Source organism: Babylonia areolata, chromosome 4, assembly GCF_041734735.1.
Source record: "Babylonia areolata isolate BAREFJ2019XMU chromosome 4, ASM4173473v1, whole genome shotgun sequence".
Taxonomy (NCBI): Eukaryota; Metazoa; Mollusca; class Gastropoda; order Neogastropoda; family Buccinidae; genus Babylonia; species Babylonia areolata.
In genome coordinates this window covers 10,443,368-10,471,342 of record NC_134879.1, presented here as the reverse complement: position 1 = coordinate 10,471,342, position 27,975 = coordinate 10,443,368, and the positions used below count along the sequence as shown (strand labels likewise).

Here is a 27,975-nt window from a genome sequence, read left to right as displayed (position 1 = left end):
ACAGACAACCGAACACCGGGTTAAAACATAGACTCACTTTGTTTACATCAGTGAGTCAAAAAAAAAAAAAAAAAAAAAAAAAATCATGTGCGCACCCAGCCAGATTCTTTCTTTGGCATCTACATGTGGAGTTAGAAATACGTAAATCAGCAGCCACTCCACACCTAAAAGTCACAGAACAGAAGGGCGGCTCGCGCTTGCTCGCTCCCCGTACTCACACCTCCCCACAGGCTACGCAAGCAAGCAAGCACGCACGCAGGAACTAACACGCGCGTTCCACAATCATTACTGCAAAACACGACGCTAACTCTCTCCATACGAACGGCGAAAGAGACGACGTTAACAGCGTTTCACCCCAATTACAACCATCAAAATATTACAAGCGGAAGGCTCTTACACTGAAGAGGTGAATGTTGACAAAGAATACCACAATTCTGACGACGGAAGCTAAAGGCTGGGTCATAGAGACACCCACTGGGCATCCGAGGGGTCTGTGTAGAGGAGAAGAGAGGACTGGCCTGTACTGAGTGAGTTAAATCCACAACTGAGGCAGTACATTCATCTCTGTACATTTCTTCCTAAAAAAAAAACAAGATAAAAAAAGAAGATGAAGAAAGAAAGAAAAAAAGGCAACAATAAATTAACAACAATAAGAATAACAACACAAACAACTAAACACAACTGTCACAACACTGACACTCACAACCACAATAATAGCAGTAGTTGTGATAATAGTATCAGTGAACAGTAATATTATGTTCCGGCATAGTTTGCCCTGAAGGGAGAAGAAAAAAGGCCGTGTCTGTGAAACTGTTTCGGTTATCGAATAGTTGACTGAAATAATCGTGTTTTCCAATGGAAATACCAAACCGGTATTTTTGCTACGAGGATGGTGAGAGTGATAGAGAGGGCGCGCGAGCGTGTGTGTGTGTGTGTGTGTGTGTGTGTGTGTGTGTGTGTGTACGCGCGCGGGCGTATATTTATTCTGTGTTATGTGTGTGTGTGTGTGTGTGTGTGTGTGTGTGTGTGTGTGTGTGTGTGTGTGTGTGTGTGTGTGTGTGTGTACGCGCGCGGGCGTATATTTATTCTGTGCTGTGTGTGTGTGTGTGCCTGTGTGTGTGTGTTCGCGCGCGGGCGTATATTTATTCTGTGTTGTGTGTGTGTGTGTGTGTGTGTGTGTGTGTGTGAAAGTGACAGGAAAAGGAACGAAAAACACATGCAAAAAATAAAATAAAATAAAATAAAATAAAATAAACCTGCACAAAAAGAAAAAAAAAGATCACCTGCAAAGTCTTGTACTAATTAGCACAGCGTGTCCTTTTCCACGTGAACTACTCGCTTGTTCTATGCCAAGGGGGAGGGGAGGGGACACAATATCGACAGACATTAAGGGTACACACACACACACACACACACACACACACACACACACACACACACACACACACACACACACACACACACACAAGAAGAAGAAGAAGAAGGCTCCAACGTCGGATCTGACCAGCCAGCCTCCTTTGTGGTTGATGAGGACTTGGGTGATGTTCCACAGCGCTCTCGTCCACCGGCACACAACACAGGGCTGTCATACTGCTGTTGTCTTTCACCAAACGCGGGGAATCGAACGCGAGAGAGAGAGAGAGAGAGAGTGAGAGAGACAGAGAGAGAGAGAGAGAGAGGGAGAGAGAGAGAGGTTATGTCTCGCTCATTATCGGACAAGAAGCACACAGGACGCGCGTGCTTATTGTTACTGATCGATCGAACTGATCGATCGAGGTGTGTGTGTGTGTGTGTGTGTGTGTGTGTGTGTGTGTGTGTGTGTGTGTGTGTGCGTGTGTGTGTGTGTGTGTGTGTGTGTGTGTGTGTGTGTGTGTGTGTGTGTGTGTGTGTGTGTGTGTGTGTGTGTGTGTGTGTGTGTTCTCCAGACAAGGGGAACAATGAGGAACTGAAGAGAAGATGGGATTAGAGGACGGGGGAGGTAAGGAAGGAAGGAAGAAGGGAGACGATAAAGTTATCAGAAGACAATGACGACGAAGTGAACACAGAACATACGGAGAAGAGAAAGAGGTATTAACTCTCTCCATACGAACGGCGAAAGAGACGACGTTAACAGCGTTTCACCCCAATTACCATCATCAAAATATTGCAAGCGGAACGCTCTTATACTGAAGACGTGAATGTTGACAAAGAATACCACAATTCTGACGACGGAAGCTAAAGGTTGGGTCATTCAGACACCCACTGGACATCCGAGGGGTCTGTGTAGAGGAGAAGAGAGGACTGGCCGTACTGAGTGAGTTAAGAAGGAGAGGGGTATGGAAACAAGGGGAAAACAATAGCGGTAATCAGAAAAGAAACACACGTCATCCCGCCTGGGGATGCCCATATATTCCTCTCCTGTGTCTTCACAGTCACTTTCACCGCTTTCATGGCTTGATCAGTGTGTTGGTTTTATGCCAAGATTAGACATCTGTTCCTCTGTTGTTGTTTTTTTAACAACAGATGTAGTGTATGGTAAGTGGAGTGATGGCCTAGAGGTAACGCGTCCGCCTAGGAAGCGACAGAATCTGAGCGCGCTGGTTCGAATCACGGCTCAGCCGCCGACATTTTCTCCTCCTACCACTAGACCTTGAGTGGTGGTCTGGGCGCTAGTCATTCGGATGAGACGATAAACCGAGGTCCCGTGTTCAGCATGCACTTAGCGCACGTAAAAGAACCCACGGCAACAAAAGGGTTGTTCCTGGCGAAATTCTGAAGAAAAATCCACTTCGATAGAAAACAAAACAAAACAAATAAAACTACACGCTGGGGAAAAAAAAGGGCGGCGCTGTTGTGTAGCGACGCGCTCTCCCTGGGGAGAGCAGCCCGAATTTCACACAGAGAAATCTGCTGTGATAAAAAGAAATACAAATACAAATATGAAGAATAGCCCGCACTCTTTGACACTTCCTTCAAACTGAAACTGACCATCCTAATACTGCGTTCACTGCTTTCACCCCCTTTCTCCCAACGTGAAGTTTAACAAGCTGTGCCCCAAAAGCCCTGAAGGTGACGTTGTTCAGGGCTGGGTCTTCGTTCCGTGAAGGTTGCTTTGCTGGAGTTCTGTCCCTTCCTTTTTTGGCTGTGTGATTATAGCCCATTCACCCGCCGCCACCAACACACACACACACACACACACACACACACACACACACACACACACACACACGTTTCCTCTCCTCATTCTTCTTTTTCTTAATATTGATTCTAATCTTTTAGTTCACAGAGTCAGCTGCGCGAACTCAACTGGGAAGCATTCCTTCGACGATAAGGGATAAAGAAATTCTCTCTCTCTCTCTCGCACACACACACACACACACACACACACACACACACACACACACACACACACACACACACACACACACACACACACACACACACTGGGCAGTGTGGGTTGGCAGAGATCAAGAACTGGATTGAACTCAATCCCTCCACGTTGCATGACGTCACGTCACCGGAAGCTACAACTTCCTGCATAGCTTCATTTCGATGTGACTGAGCACCCACATCACTCAGCTATAATTATTTCATTAACGGCGCTGTCCTAATAAAAAAAAAAGAAAAAAAAAGAAGAAAAAAGAACATATACGGGCTTCCGTTCGAAGCTTTAAAGTGAGTCTCCGATTAGGCTGAAAATGAGAAATTACCGACTAAGAGCTACCCAGGTCGTTGACCAAAGTGCCTGGCGTCCCACCACCCACCAAGCTGCGAAGCCGTCGTGCAAGCCTGAAAGAGAAGAGAACAAGCAGAAGAACGAGGCCCATACGATGTCGAAATCGTTGCAAACAACACCCAAACCCAAGTCTCCGATTTAACTCTCTCCGTACGAACGGCGAAAGAGACGACGTTAATAGCGTTTCACCCCAATAACCACCATCAAAATATTACCAGCGGAAGGCTCTTACACTGAAGAGGTGAATGTTGACAAAGAATACCACAATTCTGACGACGGAAGCTAAAGGTTGGGTCATTCAGACACCCACTGGACATCCGAGGGATCTGTGTAGAGAAGAGAGGACTGGCCGTACTGAGTGAGTTAAGCTGAAGTTTAGGATATCCGATGAAGATGAAAAACAAACAAAACCAAACCCAACGAGTATTACCTGGCTTGAATCTCGTTTGTTTAACTGGAATGCGCAGAGCAACGATGCCTGTTTTTCTGTTCTTATTTTTGTTGAATCGTAGATTTTGTTCCTTTAATTCTTTATTCTTAAAAACAGGAGGAAGGTGGCAGAATGGTTAAGACGCTCAGCTGCCAATACACAGAGTCCGTGAGGGTGTGGGTTCGAATCCCGCTCTCGCCCTTTCTCCTAAGTTTGACTGGAAAATCAAACTGAGCGTCTAGTCTTTCGGATGAGACGATAAACCGAGGTCCCGTGTGCAGCACGCACTTGGCGCACTGAAAAAGAACCCATGGCAACGAGAGTGTTGTCCTCTGGCGAAATTACGTAAAATGAAATCCCCTTTCATAGGTACACAAATATGTAAGCATGCACTCAAGGCCTGACTAAGCGCGTTGGGTTATGCTGCTGGTCAGGCATCTGCTCAACAGATGTGGTGTAGCGTGTATGGATTTGTCCGAACGCAGTGACGCCTCCTTGAGAAAGTGAAACTGAAACTGAAACTCTTAAAAATAACAAAACCTCTTCTTTTCTTCTCTTCGACCAAGTTCTCAGTGACACATTTAGTTAGTCTGTGAACAAGAGCTGGCGAGAGTGTGAGTGTGCAAGGAAATGTGCGTGCAGTAAAGAACACAGAACTACTCCAGTTCCCGACGTGATGAAAACAATGACCAGTCAGTGTGGACAGATTTGATGATCCTTCAATCACTCCCTACTGTACAGTAGCATACTTCTCACACATCTACGCTGTGACGTCTAGAGACAGCGTCAAACGTTTTTTTTTTTGTTTTTTTTTTTAACCCTTTCACCGCCAAGCTCGCATTTATGCACAGGCGTGGTAGAGGACCCATGCCACTGAAAGGTGACCATTCATTGGTCTGTTATCCATGAACCTACTGCTCTTAATGTTCGGTGGTAGGATAGGCCATATTTTTTATACATCGCAGAGGGAATCCCCAGCTATTCTTAACCACTGTCTTTTTTGTGTTTATACCACAAGGGAATTTTGTACTCTAAATTGACTGGCGGTGAAAGGGTTAAACCACGCAACAGAAGAAAAAAAGCTCGTCGGATCACCATTAGCATGATGTCACAAAGAGAAAGAGAGACAGTTAAAAAGAAAAAAAAGAAAGATAAATACTAAAGCACAGTTTGAAATATTTCAAAATGATACACACTGCCTGTTGCACAATACTTGAATAAGCAAAGTTGGGCACGAACTGTTCTTAAATCTCTTTCTAAGGCATGCGTGCTTTTGCACTGCAAGCCTGGACACAAAACCTGTTTTGCCAAGTGTGATCATTTCAGTCACAAAAATAACTAATGAATTTCTTCAATTTTCCTGTAACCACACACAGCAACAGGACCCGTCACCCTTCCACCTTCACCCCACTTCAACACACACACACACACACACACACACACACACACACACACACACACAAACACACATGTACACACGTACGCAAACACACAGGCGCACACAAACACACACACACAAACGCAAGCAAACACACATATATATTATATACACACAAATGCAAACACACACCCATACACACACATACAAACACAGACATACACATACGCCCCCCCCCCCCCCACCACACACACACACCTAAAACGTTAGTTAGCAAGTCAGGTCTAAAACAGCAAGTCAGCGTGAAACAGCGGTGACCAAAGGATCAGTCAGAGACAGAAGGAAAGAGAACTGGGGTGGTGTCCGCCACACTGACAGCAGACTGTACTCATACATCCCTCATGTCCTTGGAACACATCCCTCATGTCCTTGGAACACATCCCTCATGTCCTTGGAACAGTTCAGGTAATAGACTGACAGCAGACTGTACTCATACATCCCTCATGTCCTCGGAACAGTTCAGGTAATAGACTGACAGCAGACTGTACTCATACATCCCTCATGTCCTTGGAACAGTTCAGGTAATAGACTGACAGCAGACTGTACTCACACATCCCTCATGTCCTTGGAACAGTTCAGGTGATAGACTGACAGCAGACTGTACTCATACATCCCTCATGTCCTTGGAACAGTTCAGGTAACAGACTGACAACAGACTGTACTCATACATCCCTCATGTCCTTGGAACACATCCCTCATGTCCTTGGAACAGTTCAGGTGATAGACTGACAGCAGACTGTACTCACACATCCCTCATGTCCTTGGAACAGTTCAGGTGATAAAAACAAATTCCACCTGTGAGGGTGTATGAGTGCGCGCGACCCGCCAACAAAGAGAGAGAGAGGGGGGGGAGGGGGGGGGGAGAGGGGGGGGGGGGGGGACAGGAAGGCGAACGAATTCTATTTCATGTGGAAAATGGAATAAACATTATTACCTTTTCAAGCATCCAGCCCTCAAGGTGAAAAAGATAATAAACAAACATAGAAAATACATACAAAATAAAAATATGAGAGAGAGAGAGAGAGAGAGAGAGAGAGAGAGACAGACAGACAGACACACACACACACACACACACACACAGATGGGAGAAGAGACAATAGAATACCATGATAAATACTGAATCATCAATACATTTTTGGAGTCAGTTGTGTCAAATTTAAAAGATTGGTAACAAAATAACGAAAATTCATTTTTGATTTTTTTTTTTAGTTCAGTTATCTTATATATATATATATATATATATATATATATATATATATTTAATTTCAGGAATATGATTCCATGAGCAACCCCCAGGATATGTAAGACTTGGTTTACATAAAGTAATGGTTGAGACAGGGAGGTTAATTAGATAAGATAACATAAGAAAAGAAAAGAAAAACTTTATTATCTCCAATCAGAGAAATTTGGTCAGGTGCATTATCACAACATAGACAAGTAAACAACATGGAGACCATCACTGTAAAAACAACAACAACAACAGTTATTAGGATTATAACAAAGACACACATGTAAAAATATCACATACATTGTTTCGTACATTCTTTCCACACATTGCAGGCAAATAAATAAAAATAAATAAATAATAATAGATAAAATGAAATAAAATAAACATTATTTTGAATATGATTGTGAGCATGACATACTATATTGCACACTGGTTATAATTAAAATAAGAATAACTGAATTATCTCATAAGATAAATTGCATCAGGTGCGTCAAAACACAACAAGACAATCAGTACACACACAGAAATACAACATTAAACATTACTTGATTAAACAGGAGTAATAAACATATGTTTCAAATAAAAGTATTTCACATATTAGCTTTAAAATAATTGTAATTAATTATTATCACAACGTAATTATTAACATCTATATATATTTTTTTTTTAAAGTTAACATCAGGCATATTATTGTATTGAACATTCGTCCTGCATATTGCACAATTATAACGACCATCGTCATGTGTTTTAAGCTAAATAAGACAGTGACTAAAGCAAGGTACAACCTATCTTTAACATCAGGCATATTATTGAATTGAACATTCGTCCTGCATATTACACATTCACCCTACATATTGCACATTTATAACAACCATCGTCATGTGTTTTTAAGCTAAATAAGACAGTGACTAAAGCAAGGTACAACCTATCATGCACGGACTTTCACACGAACTCACATGAAAGCACACGCACGCACATTCACACATACAGGCGCGCGCCTGCTCGTGCACGCATACACACACAGTGACACACAGAGAAAGACACGCACAAGCGCGCGCGCGCGCTCACACACACACACACACACACACACACACACACACACACACACAATTATCAAGAATCTAAAAGGTGGATTGAACGTGGAATAAAAGTCTTCAGTGCTCTGGATTTCAATTTAAAAGTTCTGTAGCGTCGTCATGATTGCAGCAGCCCATAGTACTTTGCTAAACTATGGGTGTCTTCAGTTGCTATCTGTCTGCTTTTGTGAACCACTCGCTTCTCATACAGCTCTTGCATACTAGCTTGCTTCACTCCCACAATTTTACTGCACTCACTCATGACATCATTCAAAACACGCTTACTCCTCACTCCCAAACTTCCATACCAGCACAAAATGAAACTGTGAGCACGGACTCGATGCAACATCGATAGTAACTTTGAAGAATACTGGAATTTATACCAGTATTCCTTAGTTTCTGCAAACAAAATATTCTAGATTGTCATTTCTTGTGAATGGAATCAACATTCCTGTCAAAAGTCAGCTTACTGTCTAAGATAGTACCTGAATATTTATATTCATTTACCCTCTCCACTGTTTGACCATCTATAACAAGGTTAGCTACAGGCAAGGGGTCTTTCCGAAAATCTATCAACATTTCTTTTGTTTTCAATACGTTCAGATCCAGATAGTTTTCCTCATACCAAGTACAGAACTTTTTGATTTCATTAAAGTAGATAGCATCAGAGTTGGACAGATCTTCAATAGCTGAATCATCAGAAGATTTAATGACAGGAGTTTCCCCCGTGCCTCTGCAGTCATTTGTGTACAGTGTAAATAGGACACGGGACAGTACTGTACCTTGGGGTGCACCAGTAGAAGTAGACTTTAGAGAAGAGTGGGCAGAATGAAAGCGGACGGACTGAGTTCTATTGAGAAGAAAACTTACTATCCAAAAAGTAAGTTTCGGATCAGCATCCAAGCCCAGCAGTTTGAGGGCAAGGAGATGAGGTTGTATTGTGTTAAAAGCGGAAGAGAAGTCAACAAAAATAATACGAACAAAAGATCTTGTGTTATTTAAATGAAGGAAAGCATTATAAAGGAGGGTTATAATAGCATCATCAATACTTCTGTGTGGTTTGTAAGCAAACTGAAGAGGGTCAAGATGCTGTTTAGTAAAAGAAAGTAGATGGCGGAGAACAATTTTTTCAAAGCATTTCATCACTGTTGAAGTCAGGGCAACAGGGCGGTAATCATCCAGTGCAACACAGGGTTCTTTTTCTTGGGGATAGGACAGATTGTGGATTTTTTCCAAATGTTGGGGACAGAGCAGTCCTTGAGAGACCAGTTGAAAATTCTGCAGAACACGTCACTTAGCTGGGAAGCACATATTTTCAGTAATCTTCCGCAGATATCATCTGGGCCTATTGCCTTCTTGACATTCGGATTCAAAAATAAAGATTCAACAACTTTTGCATCGATCTTAAAGTCCTGGCCTGTGTTTCTATCTTTGATCTTTTCCTGCAGCTGTGAGGTAACACTATCCAGTTCCCTTCCCAGATCATTCCTTTCAAAGCGACAGTAGAAATCATTAAGTTTGTTTGAAAAACCAAGCTGTCCATCCCTTTTCATTTCACAAGTGACTTTTCCTTTTCGTTTCTCCAGTGATAATTTTAACCCATCTCGTGCATCTGCCATTCTTCCTGTCTGAAACTGCTGCTCTACTTTTGATATTAATTTTCTCTGTCCCTCCTTAATTCCCATCTAAGCTTCTTTTGTACCAGTTTCCTATCCTTCTTGTTCCCTGACTGAAACGCTACCTTTTTCTCGTTTAAAATGGTTTTGAGAGACTTTGAGATCCATGGTTTGTTGTTGGGGAAAAGTTTAATTGTTTTTGTTGGAATTATCATGTCTTCACAGAAACTGATATAAGAGGTAACAACATCAGCTGCTTCATGAACATTTTCACATGGGCCAGTCAACGCCAGTCAGTACAATCAAAACATCCTCTCTGTTCATCCACACTCTCTGACGTCCAAACTTTCACACTTTTTCACAATCGGCTCTGTCTTTATCTTTGGTCCGTAGGCTGGGATTAAATGAACAATATCATGATCAGATGCACCCACTGGTGCTGGAGGAACAGAGTTGTAGGCATTAGGAATGTTCCCACAACATAAGTCGATTGTCTCGTCCAGTCGTGTGCGGCAGGTAACATATTGTTTAAAAGAAGGTAAGGCTTTCTTTAAATCACAGTGATTAAAATCTCCAATTTTATGCAAGTGTCGATAATCATCCAAACACACACAGACACACACAGACACACACACACACAGAGCGAGAGAGAGAGAGAGAGAGCGCCTGGACTGTTGCTATGTCGCTACGGTGGTGTTTAGTGGTGCTTGTTCTGCTTCATAATATACGAGACCACACCCACTTGGCCCCCTACTGACAACACGAATGGCATTGTTGGGTTGTCAGACTGTGAGTGAGCGTCCCCTTTAGAAATAAGGCGGTGAAGCTTGGAAGTAACCGAGACACCATATTGATGTCCGTAAATAATGAATTAGTTCAGGTATTCATAAAATAGTTATGTGGCGTTCCTGGAAGTTTCAAGGCAACTGACAGACCATATTGATATCCGTATTCATTACAGGCGTTTATAAATATCTCTTTGGCGTTGCTCATGTTTAGAAATCACGACTAAAGTGTCAACAGCATTTCTTTAAAATATCCGTTGGAAACGATACATAGACAGAGGTCTGTGTGTGTGTGTGTGTGTGTGTGTGTGTGTGTGTGTGTGTGTGTGTGTGTGTAGCTTCAGATGTGTTTGATCCAAAAATAACACCCTATATATCAGATGTCATGAAGCATAATCTCACGTGATAATGTCCCGTATGAGTTGCCCTGTATAATGTTTGAAAGGTGTTTGCTAGAGGTTTTTCCTATGCGCTGGGCGTAAAATGACAGTGAATGTTCACCATGTTATTCAAGAAACGTTCCACAGTCAATCGGAGGTGAACTGGAAACAAAAATCAAATACATTTACCTGTTGTTGTTTTTTCAGCTTTTTTCCCTTCACTCCGTTTCTTTTCTGATCACTCCGCTGGGCCTACACACTGCCAACAAATCAACATTTCCGGCGACTGACTACATGTAGAGTTTCGATCCTTACTTGATCTTCGGCAGAAATCGGAGGATTCAACCACTGCTAGATTAGATGTTCATTTCAAATTGACATTGTCCAGCGTGTGGCATGGACGGCAAATGAAAAACAAATATCAAGAACATAAAAGTCAATAAAATAAACAAAGAAAACTCGCGAATAATAGGACACACAATTGCGCAGAAGTAGGCAACACACGTACGATTGGTACAGGACCGAAACACTCTGAAACACTGATGAATTATCAAGTGCAATGAATGTGATTCTGAACGTTTGTTATTCTGTCTATATAATTATTATTCTGAAATTGAAGGGCCAATATTTTGTGCAATGTTCTGTCTGTGACACCCGAATGTACAACAACAGCACACACAAAATGTGCCTTTTGAAAATACATCAGTCATGTTGACTGAATCGATTTCCTTCCTTTACACGTTTTTTTTTTTTTCTTTTTCCTTTTTTATATACACAGAAGGTATCAGTTGATGAATTGTAAGTGCCAGGTCAAATGGAAAACTGGCATCCTTATCCCTCTACCCGGACGGGCGCAATAGCCGAGTGGTTAAAGCGTTGGACTGTCAATATGAGGGTCCCGGGTTTGAATCACGGTGACGGCGCCTGGTGGGTAAAGGGTGGAGATTTTTACGATCTCCCAGGTCAACATATGTGCAGACCTGCTAGTACCTGAACCCCCTTCGTGTGTATATGCAAGCAGAAGATCAAATACGCACGTTAAAGATCCTGTAATCCATGTCAGCGTTCGGTGGGTTATGGAAACAAGAACATACCCAGCATGCACACCCCTGAAAACGGAGTATGGCTGCCTACATGGCAGGGCAAAAACGGTCATACACGTAAAAGCCCACTCGTGTGCATACGAGTGAACGCAGCAGAAGAAGAAGAAGATCCCTCTGCCCATCCAGATACAAAAGGAGCCATACAGGATGAGGGAAAATCGGTCGTTTTTCAACTGTTGATTATGTGGTAGAATAGTGGACTCGTCGATTTGCTCTGTCTCTCTGTCTCTGTCTCTCCTCTCTGTCTCTTTACTTTATTTTCATCCATCTGCCATCAGCAACAGAGCGATACGAGTATATAGCTGGCCTATGAGTAAATGGTTCTCATCAATGTGCAGTGACTGGAAGACGGCATTAGGGCTGAAAAAACGCTAACCACCACCACCACCACCACCACCACCATCATCATCATCATCATCATCATCATCATCATCATCTCTCTCTCTCTCTCTCCCTCTCTTGTCTTCATTTTAATCCCCAAAGTGCCATTAGCGACAGAACGATGCCAGTACAACAGCCCCTGGAAAGAACAGCATCCATCAATGCTTAGTGACTGGATGAAAATAACATTTGCAAGCGAGCACCGCCATCCACCTCCCTCTCGCAACCCTCACCCCCCTCCCCCCTTTCTCTCTCTGTCTCAGTCTCCCTTGTCTCCATCACTCTCCCTGTCTCCCTTGTCTCCATCACTCTCCCTGTCTCCCTTGTCTCCATCACTCTCCCTGTCTCCCTTGTCTCCATCACTCTCCCTGCCTCTCTGTCTCCCTTGTCTCCCCCTTGTCTCCATCACTCTCCCTGTCTCTCTGTCTCCCTTGTCTCCATCACTCTCCCTGTCTCTCTGTCTCCCTTGTCTCCATCACTCTCTCTGTCTCTCTTCCCTTGTCTCCATCACTCTCCTGTCTCTCTCTCCTTGTCTCCATCACTCTCCCTGTCTCTTGTCTCCTTGTCTCCATCATCTCCCTGTCTCTCGTCTCCCTTGTCTGCCATCACTCTCCCTGTCCTCTGTCTCCTGTCCCCCTTGTCCATCACTCCCTGTCTCTGTCCATCACTCTCCCTGCTCTCTGTCTCCCTTGTCTCCACTCTCCCTGTTCTCTGTCCCCTTGTCTCCCCTTGTCTCCATCACTCTCCTGTCTCCTCTCCCTTGTCCCCCCTTGTCTCCATCACCTCTCCCTGTCTCCATCCTCTCCCTGTCTCTTGTCTGCCATCACTCTCCCTGTCTCTCTGTCTCCCTTGTCTCCATCACTCTCCCTGTTCTCTGTCTCCCTTGTCTCCACACTCTCCTTCTCTGTCTCCCTTGTCTCCATCACTCTCCCTGTCTCTTGTTCCCTTGTCTCCATCACTCTCCCTGTCTCTCTGTCTCCCTTGTCTCCATCACTCTCCCTGTCTCTCTGTCTCCCTTGTCTCCCCCTTGTCTCCATCACTCTCCCTGTCTCTCTGTCTCCCTTGTCTCCATCACTCTCCCTGTCTCTCTGTCTCCCTTGTCTCCATCACTCTCCCTGTCTCTCTGTCTCCATCACTCTCCCTGTCTCTCTGTCTCCCTTGTCTCCATCACTCTCCCTGTCTCTCTGTCTCCCTTGTCTCCCCCTTGTCTCCATCACTCTCCCTGCCTCTCTGTATCCCTTGTCTCCATCACTCTCCCTGTCTCCCTTGTCTCCATCACTCTCCCTGTATCCCTTGTCTCCATCACCCTCCCTGTATCCCTTGTCTCCATCACCCTCCCTGTCTCTCTGTCTCCCTTGTCTCCATCACTCTCCCTGTCTCTCTGTCTCCCTTGTCTCCATCACTCTCTCTGTCTCTGTCTCCCTTGTCTCCATCACTCTCTCTGTCTCTGTCTCCCTTGTCTCCATCACTCTCCCTGTCTCTCAGTCTCCCTTGTCTCCATCACTCTCCCTGTCTCTCTGTCTCCCTTGTCTCCATCACTCTCCCTGTCCCTCTGTCTCCATCACTCTCTCTGTCTCAGTCTCCATTGTCTCCATAACTCTCCCTGTCTCTCAGTCTCCCTTGTCTCCATCACTCTCTCTGTCTCTGTCTCCCTTGTCTCCATCACTCTCCCTGTCCCTCTGTCTCCCTTGTCTCCATCACTCTCTCTGTCTCTGTCTCCCTTGTCTCCCCCTTGTCTCCATCACTCTCCCTGTCCCTCTGTCTTCCTTGTCTCCATCACTCTCCCTGTCTCTCAGTCTCCCTTGTCTCCATCACTCTCCCTGTCTGTCTCCCTTGTCTCCATCACTCTCTCTGTCTCAGTCTCCCTTGTCTCCATCACTCTCCCTGTCTCCCTTGTCTCCATCACTCTCTCTGTCTCTGTCTCCCTTGTCTCCATCACTCTCTCTGTCTCTCTGTCTCCCTTGTCTCCATCACTCTCCCTGTCTCTCTGTCTCCCTTGTCTCCATCACTCTCTCTGTCTCCCTTGTCTCCATCACTCTCCCTGTCTCTCTGTCTCCCTTGTCTCCATCACTCTCCCTGTCTCTCTGTCTCCCTTGTCTCCATCACTCTCCCTGTCTCTCTGTCTCCCTTGTCTCCATCACTCTCCCTGTCTCTCTGTCTCCCCCTTGTCTCCATCACTCTCCCTGTCTCTCTGTCTCCCTTGTCTCCATCACTCTCTCTGTCTCTCTGTCTCCCTTGTCTCCATCACTCTCCCTGTCTCTCTGTCTCCCTTGTCTCCATCACTCTCTCTGTCTCTCTGTATCCCTTGTCTCCCCCTTGTCTCCATCACTCTCCCTGTCTCTCTGTCTCCCTCACTCTCCCTGTCTCTCTGTCTCCCTTGTCTCCATCTCTCTCCCTGTCTCTCTGTCTCCCCCTTGTCTCCATCACTCTCCCTGTCTCTCTGTCTCCCTTGTCTCCATCACTCTCCCTGTCTCTCAGTCTCCCTTGTCTCCATCACTCTCCCTGTCTCCCTTGTCTCCATCACTCTCCCAGTCTCTCTGTCTCCCTTGTCTCCATCACTCTCCCTGTCCCTTTATTTTGATTCCCCCCAGCTGCCATCAGCGACAAGAGCGACAGGAACACAGTGGGACGTGGAGTGAATGTTATTCATCAATGTTCAATAACTGAAGGAAAATAATACGATCAGCAAGCGTGTAACAGCCCACCCACCCTCTGCCCTGTGTCTTTCACCAGAAACCACCCAGCCGCATGTACAGGGACAGACTAATGATATAATGGCATTCGTCAAAACGCAATGACTGGAAGACAATCTCAGAATTTCATGACCGGAAGACAATCTCAGGACTGTTAAAAGACTGGTCATCTTCCTGTTGTGGTAGGGCTGGTCGTGTATTGCATTGTATAATATTGTATTGTATTGTATTGTATTGTATTGTTCTTTAGTCACAACAGATTTCTTTGTGTGAAATTCGGACTGCTCTCCCGAATGATTAGCGTCCAGACCACCCCTCTCAAGGCCTAGTGGAGGGTTAGAAAATAATGGTGAGTGTGGGATTCGGATCTGTGCACTCAGAAGCTGTCGCTTCCTAGGTGGACACGTTACCACTAGACCAGCAGTCCACATGCACCTGTGAGGTTTATCAGGTGCACATCGTGATCAATGTTTCCCATACACACGCTGCGGTGTCTGATGGGCTGAATGCACACAGAAATATAGGTCACAGTATGCTTCGAGAAATTCTAAAAGGTTTCCGATCTATAGCTAAATATAACTAAACGTGTTTCATAATTTGCTTCAAATGAGTTTTGAAAAGCTTCCTGGGTGGTGGGGGTGGGGGTCTAAATATAGATATGTGAAGAACAGCTTGCTTCAGGTACATTTTAAAGATAAGGGGGAAAAAAAAGAGAAGGAAACAACACATAACTGAGAGAGGAAAACAACAACAGCAAATGATAAACGCAGGAGAATGGCTATCATGAAGCACTCGATGAATCGATTATTGTTTGTCATACCACTATGGCCTGGCATTCAGAACACACGCGCTCAATGTTCAGACAACAGAAAACTCTTCATGTGCATTAATGCACAGCCATTGTTAATGAATGTCTGTAAAAAGGAAAAAAACAACAACTGCATAATGATTCGTTTCTTGGTACATTAAAAATGTTGGTCATTATGGCCAACGTTAATCCGTTTTACCAGAAGGTCCAGCATACATCCTGTTTTGACTTATAAACAGATGAATGAATGACATAAGTAAACAAACAAACAAACATATATATATATATATATATATATATATATATATATATATACATACATACATACATACATACATACATATCTATGAAAAATGAATTTATGAGATTTATAAGCAACAAAATATCCCCGCTAAGCATGCTTGCATGTAAGTAGGTATGCCTGAAAATGCCTGTTGTTTTCACACGCACACCTCCATCACAATACTCAAGCATGTCAGTGCACTGGCCAACCAAGCCGTCACGAACTGGGGGAAAAAAACCCAGCGGCGAAACAGTACGTACGCGAAGTGAAAGCAAAATAAATTCCCAGTGAATCAGAGTGGAGAGCGACCTTTCACACACATATCATTTGTAAAAGCTGAACAAAACAATGAAGCGGTCCAAGTGAGGTACCTGGTTAACACTTCTTCTGCGCGGCGTCCCATTTCTTCTTCTTCTGCGTTCACTCGTATGCACACGAGTGGGCTTTTACGTGTATGACCGTTTTACCCCGCCATGTAGGCAGCCATACTCCGTTTTCGGGGGTGTGCATGCTGGGTATGTTTTTTGTTTCCATAACCCACCGAACGCTGACATGGATTACAGGATCTTTAACGTGCGTATTTGATCTTCTGCTTGCATATACACACCAAGGGGGTTCAGGCACTAGCAGGTATGCACATAATTTATGTTGACCTGGGAGATCGTAAAAGTCTCCACCCTTTACCCACCAGGCGCCGTCACCGTGATCCGAACCCGGGACCCTCAGATTGACAGTCCAACGCTTTAACCACTCGGCTATTGCGCCCGTCATCAGTGTCCCTGACTCTTCACATAGTAAAGGGAGAAGGGTAAGCACACAAGGGTTTCTCGGAGTAAAGACTGCTTTTACTTTGTTCATCGTCTCTGTCCGAAACTGAGGCGACTGTGACGCCACTCACCTTGTGGTTGTAGTAGCCCAGCTCCCCATCCGACAGGATTGCCTTCCTCTCTGTCCACACCACGGGCACTGCCTTCAGCAAGTACGTCACGTTCAGCGGCCGCCATCTTGGCCCTGTGACGTCATCGGGGCCTATCCCGGCGTTCAACTGCAGCTGCGTCACACGCCGCCACACCCTGCCCGTCACTGGCTCGATGTCCATCTGAAGGGGGAGGAATAAATGAATGACTGAAATGAAATTATGGTGCTTAGAGCCTCGCCGACCACTAAGGCCATCTCAAGGCTATCGCCGCGTTAATAACTACTACAAGGATAAAAAAAACAACAACAAAAAAAAACAATTAAAACGAGTCACCACTTCAAACTTTCCACTCCAAAGTTTAAAAAAAAACCAACTTTTAACTTTTAAAAACTTCAAATCTGGTTAAAAATGTTCACTTCTTTTAAGAAGTCCATCAGCGCCCACGGAGGGACATCACGAAACAAAGTCTTCAAAGAAACCGCCGTGTAATGTCTGTGTCTAACGTCATGCAGATCCCAACAGTCAAGGAGCACGTGTTTCACGGTGAGAGGCTCATCACAGGGAATACATCGAGGGGCCTCTTCCCCCTTCAACAAGTAAGAATGAGTAAAAAAAAGTGTGCCCCGCACGCAGTCTGCACAGCACAGACTCCTCCTTTCTGTTCTTCACCCCCGAAGGGAGGGTCTCTTTTAGGTCTGGACGGATCTGGAAGAGCTTGTTGTCCGTCTGGGTGTTCCACTCCTCTTGCCAAAGATCCTTAACATAAGTGTTCACCTTCCGCTTCATGTCTGTGTATGGTACAGAGGATCAAATGAATGACTGAAGGAATGAAGGAATTTTTCTTTCACCCTTTGGGGCTTCAGGTTAGGGTTTAAAATGAATCAAGTTAGCATATAAGAGGAAGTTGAAACATATAAAAAGACAAGAAAACAAAGCCATAAAAGCGCAATCATTAAGGTTATAAAACCACTACTTGCCCACAAAGTAACACACTCTGATTGACAACTGTTAACTCCAATACACATACACAAAAACCTCAGCAAGAGCAACTGCAGTTAGAATTTATACGTGTGTAAAGGAAAAGTTATAATTTGCAAGAAATGGATTTATGAAAGGGGTAAAGAGGGTAATAATTAGCAACCGTTCAACCGTTCGCACCACACCTCCACCAACCACCCCCCTCATCCCGCCTCCAATCTCTCCAATCATTCATAATCCGCTCACATTACCATGGACCTGGGACAGCCTCTCTGGCAATGATGCACTCAAGTTATGACAGGTATTTTTAAAGACAGAAGTTTAAAGATTTGCTTTGAAAGTTGATAGATCAGTTGTTTGTCGGAGAGCAATAGGCAGAGAATTCAAAGTTGTCGGACCAAACACGGAGAATGACCTCTTTCCACAGGAGTTTATGAGGTATCGAGGGACATTTAGCTGAGAGGAGTCTAGAGATCTCGATGTTCTATTTGCCAGCGACGGGTTGGGAAGTTCGGAGAGATATGAGGCAATGGCATGACAATTCAGGCACTGAAGGCATAGACTGGCAACGCTGTATTCCATTCTAGCTTAACTCTCTCCATACGAACGGCGAAAGAGACGACGTTAACAGCGTTTCACCCCAATTACCACCATCAAAATATTGCAAGCGGAAGGCTCTTATACTGAAGAGGTAAATGTTGACAAAGAATACCACAATTCTGACGACGGAAGCTAAAGGTTGGGTCATTCAGACACCCACTGGACATCCGATGGGTCTGTGTAGAGGAGAAGACTGGCCGTACTGAGTGAGTTAAACAGGCAGCCAATCAAGTGTTCACGGGAGAGCTGTAGCACTCCCGATCCTCGACTTTATAAGGGCGAGTCGAGCTGCATTTCACTGAATCTTCTGGAGATCGTAGATGTTATCACAAGAAAGGCCAGCTAAGAGAGAATTGCATTCCAAAAAATCGTCACTATTATGCAGCTGATGATGATGATGGTGATGATTATCAATATTATTATCATAATTATTATTATTACTATTATTTTCTTTTTCATTTTGATGATGATGATCATTATCTTCATTATCATTAACTATTATCATTACTTTTATATTTATTTCTATGATAATGATAATAATGAAGACGATGACGACGGCCACGACGACGACGATGATGATGATGATGATCGCCATTTTATCCTTTTACCGATGTGAAATTATCAATTTTCAAAAGAGGACAAGAATATAGCGTGCTACCCCCCTCCCTCCTCCCCCGACGCCCACTACCCCCCAAACAAACAAACAAAACAAAAACCAAGAAAGAAAAAAAAACACAAAAAAACACACACCCAAAAAATAACGCAAGAGACCAACAAGGACGTCACAGGTCCAGCTTCCAACACACACAACTCACAAAGGACTGTGGTGAGGGCAGGGAGCAGTTCTTCAGGTCACTGCCCACACTCTCCAGCTGACCCATGGTCAGCCCGGGCAACCCCAGCCACCCCACGTAACCCAACGATGACGTCATCCGCTGCAGACCACAGCTGACGTCATAGTGCGAGCTCCACGAGAATGCATCTGCAGGAAGAAATTGGTTTTTGAGATTTTTGTTATATATATATATCTGATTTATAGAAGAAAATATTTCACTCTAGGCAATTGCGTTCAGCGTATTTTTCACTGAATGTCTGTCTTTTCTTTCTTCTTCTTGTGCTTTCGTGGGCTGCAACTCCCACGTACACTCGTATGCACACGAGTGGGCTTTTACGTGCATGACTGTTTTTAACCCCGCCATGTAGGCAGCCATGCTCCGCTTTCGGGGGTGTGCATGCTGGGTATGTTTTTGTTTCCATAACCCACCGAACGCTGACATGGATTACAGGATCTTTAACGTGCGTATTTGATCTTCTGCATGCGTTTACACACGAAAGGGGTTCAGGCACTAGCAGGTCTGCACATACGTTGACCTGGGAGATCGTAAAAATCTCCACCCTTTACCCACCAGGCGCCATCACCGTGATTCGAACCCGGGACCCTCATATTGAAAGTCGAACGCTTTAACCACTTGGCTATTGCGCCCGTCGAATGTCTGTCTGACATTGATGCTTATAGTCCAGCCGGACGAACAGGGCTATAATTATAATGACTGAAACGGATCTGCCGCTAACATGATATTACCGGTATAATAATAATAATAATATTTTACTTTTATATAGCGCTATAAAGGAGCATAAACAAGCTCTAAGCGCTTTACAATCCAGTACCTAAAGTGAAACAAGAAAGCATATGAAAAACAGTAGAAACATAAAAACAGAATCATTAATATTATAAAAAACACAATGCATAAAACTCACAAAGTAACATACTATCAATACTACAACGGTTACACTCCAACTCTCACACTAACACCAACGCACAGACACACACATGATTAAACGGCTGAGATGACAGCAATTTTCACTTATAATACATACATGTAAAAAGGAACAATTGTAATTTGCATGCCACAGATTTTTGTAAAAATTGTAAAATAAAATTTCGGATAGAAAAGGTAAAAGGGGTAAGAATCGGATTATTCTCCCTTTCGAACCACACCACCACCATCCATCTACCCACCCCCATTCTCTCCACTCTCCTATCACACACACTCACATTGCCATGGGCCTGGGACAACAGCACTATTTTAGTTATGACAAGTATTTTTTAAAGAGATAAGTTTTAAGATTTACTTTAAAGGTAGATATATGAGTTGTTTGTCTGAGAGCAATAGGCAGAGAATTCCAAGTTGTTGGGCCGAAGACGGAAAATGACTTTTTTCCACAGGAGTTAAGGAAGCATCGGGGAACAATTAACTGGGGGGAATCAAGAGATCTCAATGTTCTGTTTGGCAGGTACGGGTTAACAAACTCAGAAAGATATGAGGGTGTGGTATCACAATTCCGGCACTGAAAACATAGGCAGGCAACTTTATATTCAATTCTGCCTTGAACAGGCAACCAATGAAGTGTCCGCAGGAGAGCAGTAGCACTCTCTCTCCTCGACGTTTTAAGGACGAGTCGAGCTGCACTATTCTGTATTTTCTGGAGCTTGTAGAGTTTATCATTGGGAAGGCCAGCAAAGAGAGAATTACAATAATCTAGGCGGGATAAAATGAAGGCAACAGCAAGTTTGCTGGTGGCATCAACAGACAGGAAGGGGCGGATTTTACTAATCTTACGAAGCTGAAAGTAAAGAACTTTACACAGGTGGTTCACATGAGTTTCCATCGTGAGGGATGAATCGAGGTAAAAACCAAGATTGCGGACAGAACTAGAAAAAGAAATTTGTATGCCAGAACAAATGATAGACGTTGTATTTATCTGCTTGAGCTTTTTTTTATTTTATTTTTTTTATTACCAGTCAACATGAGTTCTGTTTTATCATCACTCATTTTTAGTTTGTTTTGTTTTATCCACTTTGCTACATTTTCTATACCAGTTTTAAATTTAGAAGCTAAACATGGAATTTCAGAGGGAGTAGTAGAATCATGCAGTTGAGAATCGTCAGCAAACAGATGATAGTGAGGTACAGACTGTTGGATGATCAAACTTAGACGTTGTGTGTACATTGTAAAGAGTACAGGTCCCAGGACGGAACTTTGCGGTACCCCATATCTGAGCACAGACGGAACAGACTGGTTTCCATTTACAAGGACAGAGTGTGTGCAACCTGAAAAGTAGGAATGAAACCATTTCAGAACAGTACCATTGAGTCCGAACACAGCACACAACCTTCTGACCATAATGTCATGGTCTATCGTGTCAAATGCTGCAGAAAGGTCCAGCAGTGACAGAATGGATACCTTGCCTGCATCAGATGCTAGCAACAGGTCATTGACTACACGTAATAAGGCCGTTTCCGTGCTGTTTCCCTTTCTGTACGCTGACTGGAATGGCTCAAGGAGACTGTGGATCTCAAGGTGTTTCATAAGCTGGCCAAGCACAATACGTTCTAAAACTTTAGACAGAAATGGGAGGTTTGATACTGGTCTACAGTTTTTCAGGTTTTCGGGATCAAGACTAGCTTTCTTCAAAAGTGGAGACACCAAGGCATGCTAAAAGGACTGTGGGACACCTGAGGTCAAGGATATATTCATGATTTTGGTTATAATAGGTAGTAATTCTTCTAAACATTGGTTTAGAACAATTTCGTCGAATAAAGTCGACTTTATTTTAAATCACAGAGGACAAGAGATGCTGCAACGTACGTTCTATGAACGAAATAAATAAGTGACACTGAATCATCGCTGTAACAATACATAAAAAGGAAATGCACACGCACATGCCAAACATGTGTGCAAGTGCGCGCCCGCATTCAAACATGCACGAAAGCCTACGCAATGACAAAGGCTCGACGTCACACACACACACACACACACACACACACACACACACACACACACACACACACACACACACACACAAATTCAGGCACGCAAACAGAAGCACAGTACATACATACACTCTCTGTAATACCATCTCCTCTCATTTCTAAAAAGAGAAAAAATAAAAACGAACAAAAGCTGTGGACATAGTTTTAATAAAAAGCACAAGAGAGAGAGAGGGGGGGAAGAGAGAAAGAAACAGAGAGAGAAAAGAGTGAGAGAGGAGAGAGAGTGGGGGGAGAAAGAGGGATATATATATATATATATATATATATATATATATATATATATATATATATCGAGAGAGAGACAGACAGTCAGGCAACCAGCCACAGAGAATAAAAGAGAAAGTAGAAGAAAAAAAGATAAGCAACGTTTGTTCGTTTCTTCGTATGTCTACGTACCTTTGCTAAGCCGATAGCGGAAGAGGTCTGTGTCCCACAAGGTCAAGGCCACAGGATCCGTGTAGCTGAGCGCGCGCTGCAGCGAGGGCAGGAAGTAGTGGACGGAGCGCCCCGGTGCTGCGCATGCACAACAGGAAACCGGCTTGCATGCCGGGAAGAAATCGGTGCGTCCAGAAAACTGGACGGAGTAGCCGTCGTCCCGCATCAGTCCTTGCGGCGCAAACTGACTTCCGCCGAATTCTGTTCCGGGGTAGAGAGAGGAAAATATAATAAGAGGAAAATGAACTCTCGCACACACACACACACACACACACACACACACACACACACTGTCCTTCCAAACAGGAAACTGGATCGTGTCGATCAACAATAAATTAAGAAGTCAACAAAACGTTTCAGCCATGGCCGTCATCAACAGCCCATAACAATTTCACAGTAAACAAAATGACGTCAATTTCCGTTTAGATAATCAGCGATGAAATGATTGTCAAAGCTTGCCCCTCAGTCCAACCACCTTCCTCCTCCCCCCTCTCTCTTTCATATATATACATACATTCCCACACCCTTCTCCCTCACGTCCCCCCTCTCTCTCTTTCATATATAATACATACATTCCCACACCCTTCTCCCTCATGTCCTCCCACCCTTTCACAAACGCTCTCACCTCTGACTTTCATGTTGTTGTTCATGTTCCGATCCTTCAAACAGGTGTTCACTTTCCACACCGCTCCTGTACTGCCGGGGCTTTTTAGCCAATAGTCCACCAGCAAACCCGGCACGTGCGTCGCCGATTGGTCGGCACCTGTTGTGACGTAGTACCCCAGAGCTAACTCTCGCTGCGGTCTGGTCACCAGCAGATCACGATTGTTCTGGGTGATGACGTAGTCATGGATGACCTGCAGCAGGTAGAGCAACACGTAGTCCTGAAAGACCTGGAAGTAAGCAGAGAGCACATCGGCGGTGACTGAGCCCAGGTCCAAGCACCACTCTCCGTTGGGAGACTCACACAGAGCGGAAACAAATATCTTTTCCACTTCAGGCGGAAGCGAAGAAGAAGAAGAACCCGACCCCCCGCAGGACCGCAGTATATGCACAAGCCCGCACACGCTGAAGTCGACGACGTCGCCAGACTCCGTCGACGGATCCGGTAGGTCCAGCCCTTGGCAGAGACGATGCGCCCAGGTCTGACACAGCGTCTGCGCGGGCGACCTTGACCCGAACACGTCACTACCCAGCACGGACGCGTTCAGCAACATCCTGTACACAGCTCCTGTCTCCGAAGCAGTGAAGGAGGCGCCACTCCGACTGCTCAGTACGACAGAAGCCTGAGAGTCGTTCCTGGTCCTCAGCCACCTCCCGAAGGAAAGGCCGGCGGCTTCCTCAGGGAGGCTGCTGTCGCAGGCAGAGTGCAGGCATCCCAGCAGGGAGATGTTGGGGGGAAAGGGGAGGGGGGCGAGGTCCGGGTGGAGGAAGCCCTGGCCCTGCAGCAGGTGGGACAGGGTGGCGGGCAGGAGGGACAGCAGGTGGTTGGCGTGACCTCCGGACCCGTGCATCTTCCGCAGGTAGTCCGTGTTCACCACGGTCAGCTGGGTCCACAGGAGGGGAAGGGGGTTGGGGGTGGGGCGGGTAAGGTAAGAAAAATGTGTTAAAATGGAGGGAAAAAAATAGTTTGATGTAATGAAACCCCTCCCACCTCCAAAACCGCGGGCAAGAGAAAGAATATGTGAAACACACACACACACACACACACACACACACACACGCATACACACATACGCGCACGCACGCACGCACGCACGCACACACACACACACACACACACACACTCATACACGACTGCATGCAACCAAACACACACACACACACACACACACACACACACACACACACACACACACACACACACACACACACACACACAAACACACACACAACCAAACACCATCAAAAGCGTCATCAAATGCAGTGACAAAGACAGACATCAGTAAAGTTATTTTTAGAATTGCTGAAGCAAGTATTTCATGAAAATGTCCCGGTTCATGATGCTATTAATATTGTTCAATATACAATAGGAAATACCTCACGACATGACCACACTGACATTTCGGTTTTCAGATTTTTGTGCAGCGCTTTCCAGAGAGAGAGAGAGTGAGACAGACAGACAGAGACACGGAGGCAGAGAGAGAGAAAGAGAGAGAGAGAGAGAGAGGATGGGGTGGGGAGGGAGACAGACAGAGGAGATGGAGAGAGGGAGAGGGGAGAGAGTGTGCGTATTTTTGTTCAGTCTTCAACATAACATTTATTCAGTTCTAAGTGAAATTAGACGAGTACTGAGTAAGGGATAGAAGTGTGTGTGTGTGTGTGTGTGTGTGTGTGTGTGTGTGTGTGTGTGTTGAGACCAAGCTAAAGGTCTACAGAGCAGTAGTTCTCCCCACACTACTGTACGCCTGCGAAACTTGGACAGTGTACCAACGACATGCCAAGAAGCTGAACCACTTCCACACAACATGCCTCAGGAAGCTACTGAACATCAAGTGACAAGACAGGACCCCAGACACAGAGGTGCTCGCAAAAGCCACCCTTCCCAGCATCTTCACCATCCTGGTGCAGTCCCAGCTTCGCTGGGCTGGACACGTGGCGCGCATGCCAGACCATCGGCTGCCCAAAAGACTCTTCTATGGCGAGCTGCAACAAGGGAAGAGATCACACGGAGGTCAGAAGAAGCGCTTCAGAGATACTCTGAAAGTCTCTCTTAAAGCGTTTGATATCAACCCTGACTCCTGGGAGGAATCTGCAGTGGACCGTGACAAATGGCGCGCTGCTGTGCACAAAGGCGCCAAGTTGTGCGAGGCCAACAGGACTGCTGCAGCTGTTCAGAAGAGGCAGGCCAGAAAGTCACGGGCAAACAAGCTCCCTGACAATGATATGCCTGTACTTTGTCTGCTCCAACTGTCAGCGAACATTTCGTGCGTAGATTGGACTATTCAGCCATCTGCGCATTCACAGATAGATTCATGAGCATCCTCCCCCCCACCCCACCACCACCCTCCTCCCAATCCCCAGCTGGATGACAACGATGGTCATCATCGATCTCGATGGACACACCACACACAGTGTGTGTGTGTGTGTGTGTGTGTGTGTGTGTGTGTGTGTGTGTGTGTGTGTGCATGTTCTTGCCTCCGTGCGAACAAATGTGTAGAAGTAGATAATTATATACTCCCCCCTACAAATCCTGTTTCAGTCCACTGTCTCTCACAACCTTCTGTCTGAACATACTTCTAAGTTTTGTCTTTCATCCCTTTGTCTATGCATGAGTTATGCGTGCATGTTAAAGTTAGATGTGAAAGCGCTTCGTTTGGATTTGTTTTCGCACAACATTAAGTGCAATATCAATACGCCATTATAATTAGTGTTATTTTATGATAATAATGAATAAAATACCATTATCATTATTACTATCATTATTATTGTTGTTGTTGTTCTTGTCATATTTGTTGTTGTTGTTGTTGTACTTCTTCTTTTTTGTATAATTTTTATTTATTTATTTATTTTGACATCCAAAGTTGTTTTTTTTAATGAACTTTTTAAAATTTCATTACAAACATCAAAAACAGAAATACTGCCACACGACCAGAAAAAAACACACAACAAAATGGATAGACATCATCATTTCCTTACACTGAGTATATAATTCAATATCTATACAAATACATACAAACCCACACACATGCACACATACGTACATACGTACCATATAAACACATACACACACTGCCACAAGCACACACAAATCCACAGACATGCACACAAACATATCGGCACCTGTATACACGCACCTTCATCCAATGATGTCTGCATGAAATGTACACATTAAACGTCATAGAATGCAGCACCCATACCTCACCGCATGTTCAAATAATCAATGCTGTCCTTTTGTTTTGTTTTGGTTATCCTTCTGTATTCCATTCATGCCCCTAGAAATTCTGTGCAGCGATATGTATGTATTGAACGAGTGATAAGTGTGTATAATCAGATTTTTTTCCTCCTTTCCTCAGTCCCCACTCGTCCCAGCCAATATTACCAATGTTCACTGGGAAGAAAAAAAAATGAAAGAAAAGGAATGCATATATAAGAAGAAAGTGCAGTGATTTTAACATCATCTTTAAACGTTGATCAAATGCTTGTATGGAAACCAGTTTATTGAGAATGTATTAAAAGACATATTCACAAGCGAAATATGTTTTTCAGTTTCATATACACGTTTCAGACATTTTCTGAAATGATTAAGCTGTGGAATTGTGTTACTGACTTTGCATTCGTAGATAAAGAATTTGGCATGGACTATAATCATGTCAAGAGTTCCATCAGACCTGAATTCGCTATCGTGTCCAAATATAATGATTCTTTCATTGAATTTTAAGAATTTTGTATTTTCAGAATTATCATTGATATGTCTTTCAAGCGCATTCCAAAACACATGTGTAAATTCGCATTCCCATAATATATGGTATATATTTTCGCGATCTTTTCTACAAAAATTACAACCATCTTCACTAACTATGCCCATATGTTTCAACACAGTATTAGTTGCTAATATTCTATGTATAATTCTAATTTGAAACCACCGAAGTTTGATTTCACTGATTTGACGTATTTTCCTAAATGTAATATCCCATTTGATTTGTGTGTCAAGTTTATTTTCCCATTTAATGCAACAATTTGGGTCTGTCCTATCATGTGTTAAAATATCATAGTATACACGTGCACCCTTAGAAACTGAAAATGTTGTTTCAAGTTTTATGGCTGTTTAAAGATCGATTAGTTTGAGCAGCAATTCTACTTTTCCTCATGTAACACTTCACTGCTTGTATGTATCCAGTATATGTAACATAGTATGTAACTAGTATTTATGTTTAAATTCTTCAAATGATAGAAACATACCATCATCATTAAGCAAGTCTGAAATAAAACACACTCCTTGGTCAATCCATTTCTTACAGAACACAGTTTTCGTTCCAGTTTTTATATTATCATTACATAATAGAGGTTCTGCATTCATTTCTTTGTATTTTTCTATGTGAATTTTCTTTCCGAATTCCCCATATGCTTGCAAGACATCATTACAAAATTTGTTTTGATGAGTGTGTTTATCAACAGGAAGGTCTGAGCCAAGTTTTTTAAGCAGAGTCAAGCTAGGATTTATAGTAACATTGAGTTTTTTTCTATTTATGGTCGCTTGTCTTTAGTCTTCGTATCCAAATCAACTTGAGTGCATTAATGTGTAATGAGCCTATTTTATAAACAACATTAA

General features: G+C 43.9%; 1 protein-coding gene across 1 annotated transcript in view; it reads right to left on the bottom strand.

The window, feature by feature from the left end:
- Positions 1 to 27,975, bottom strand: part of LOC143281562 (uncharacterized) — an 89,237-nt gene that overhangs the window by 9,906 nt on the left and 51,356 nt on the right. The window contains exons 4-7 of the mRNA XM_076586793.1: positions 23,329 to 24,250; positions 22,665 to 22,904; positions 19,249 to 19,415; positions 16,835 to 17,035 (exon numbers count right to left, since the gene is read on the bottom strand). Of these exons, the coding sequence (XP_076442908.1) occupies positions 16,835 to 17,035; positions 19,249 to 19,415; positions 22,665 to 22,904; positions 23,329 to 24,250 (1,530 nt within the window). The remainder of the gene's footprint in view (positions 1 to 16,834; positions 17,036 to 19,248; positions 19,416 to 22,664; positions 22,905 to 23,328; positions 24,251 to 27,975) is intronic.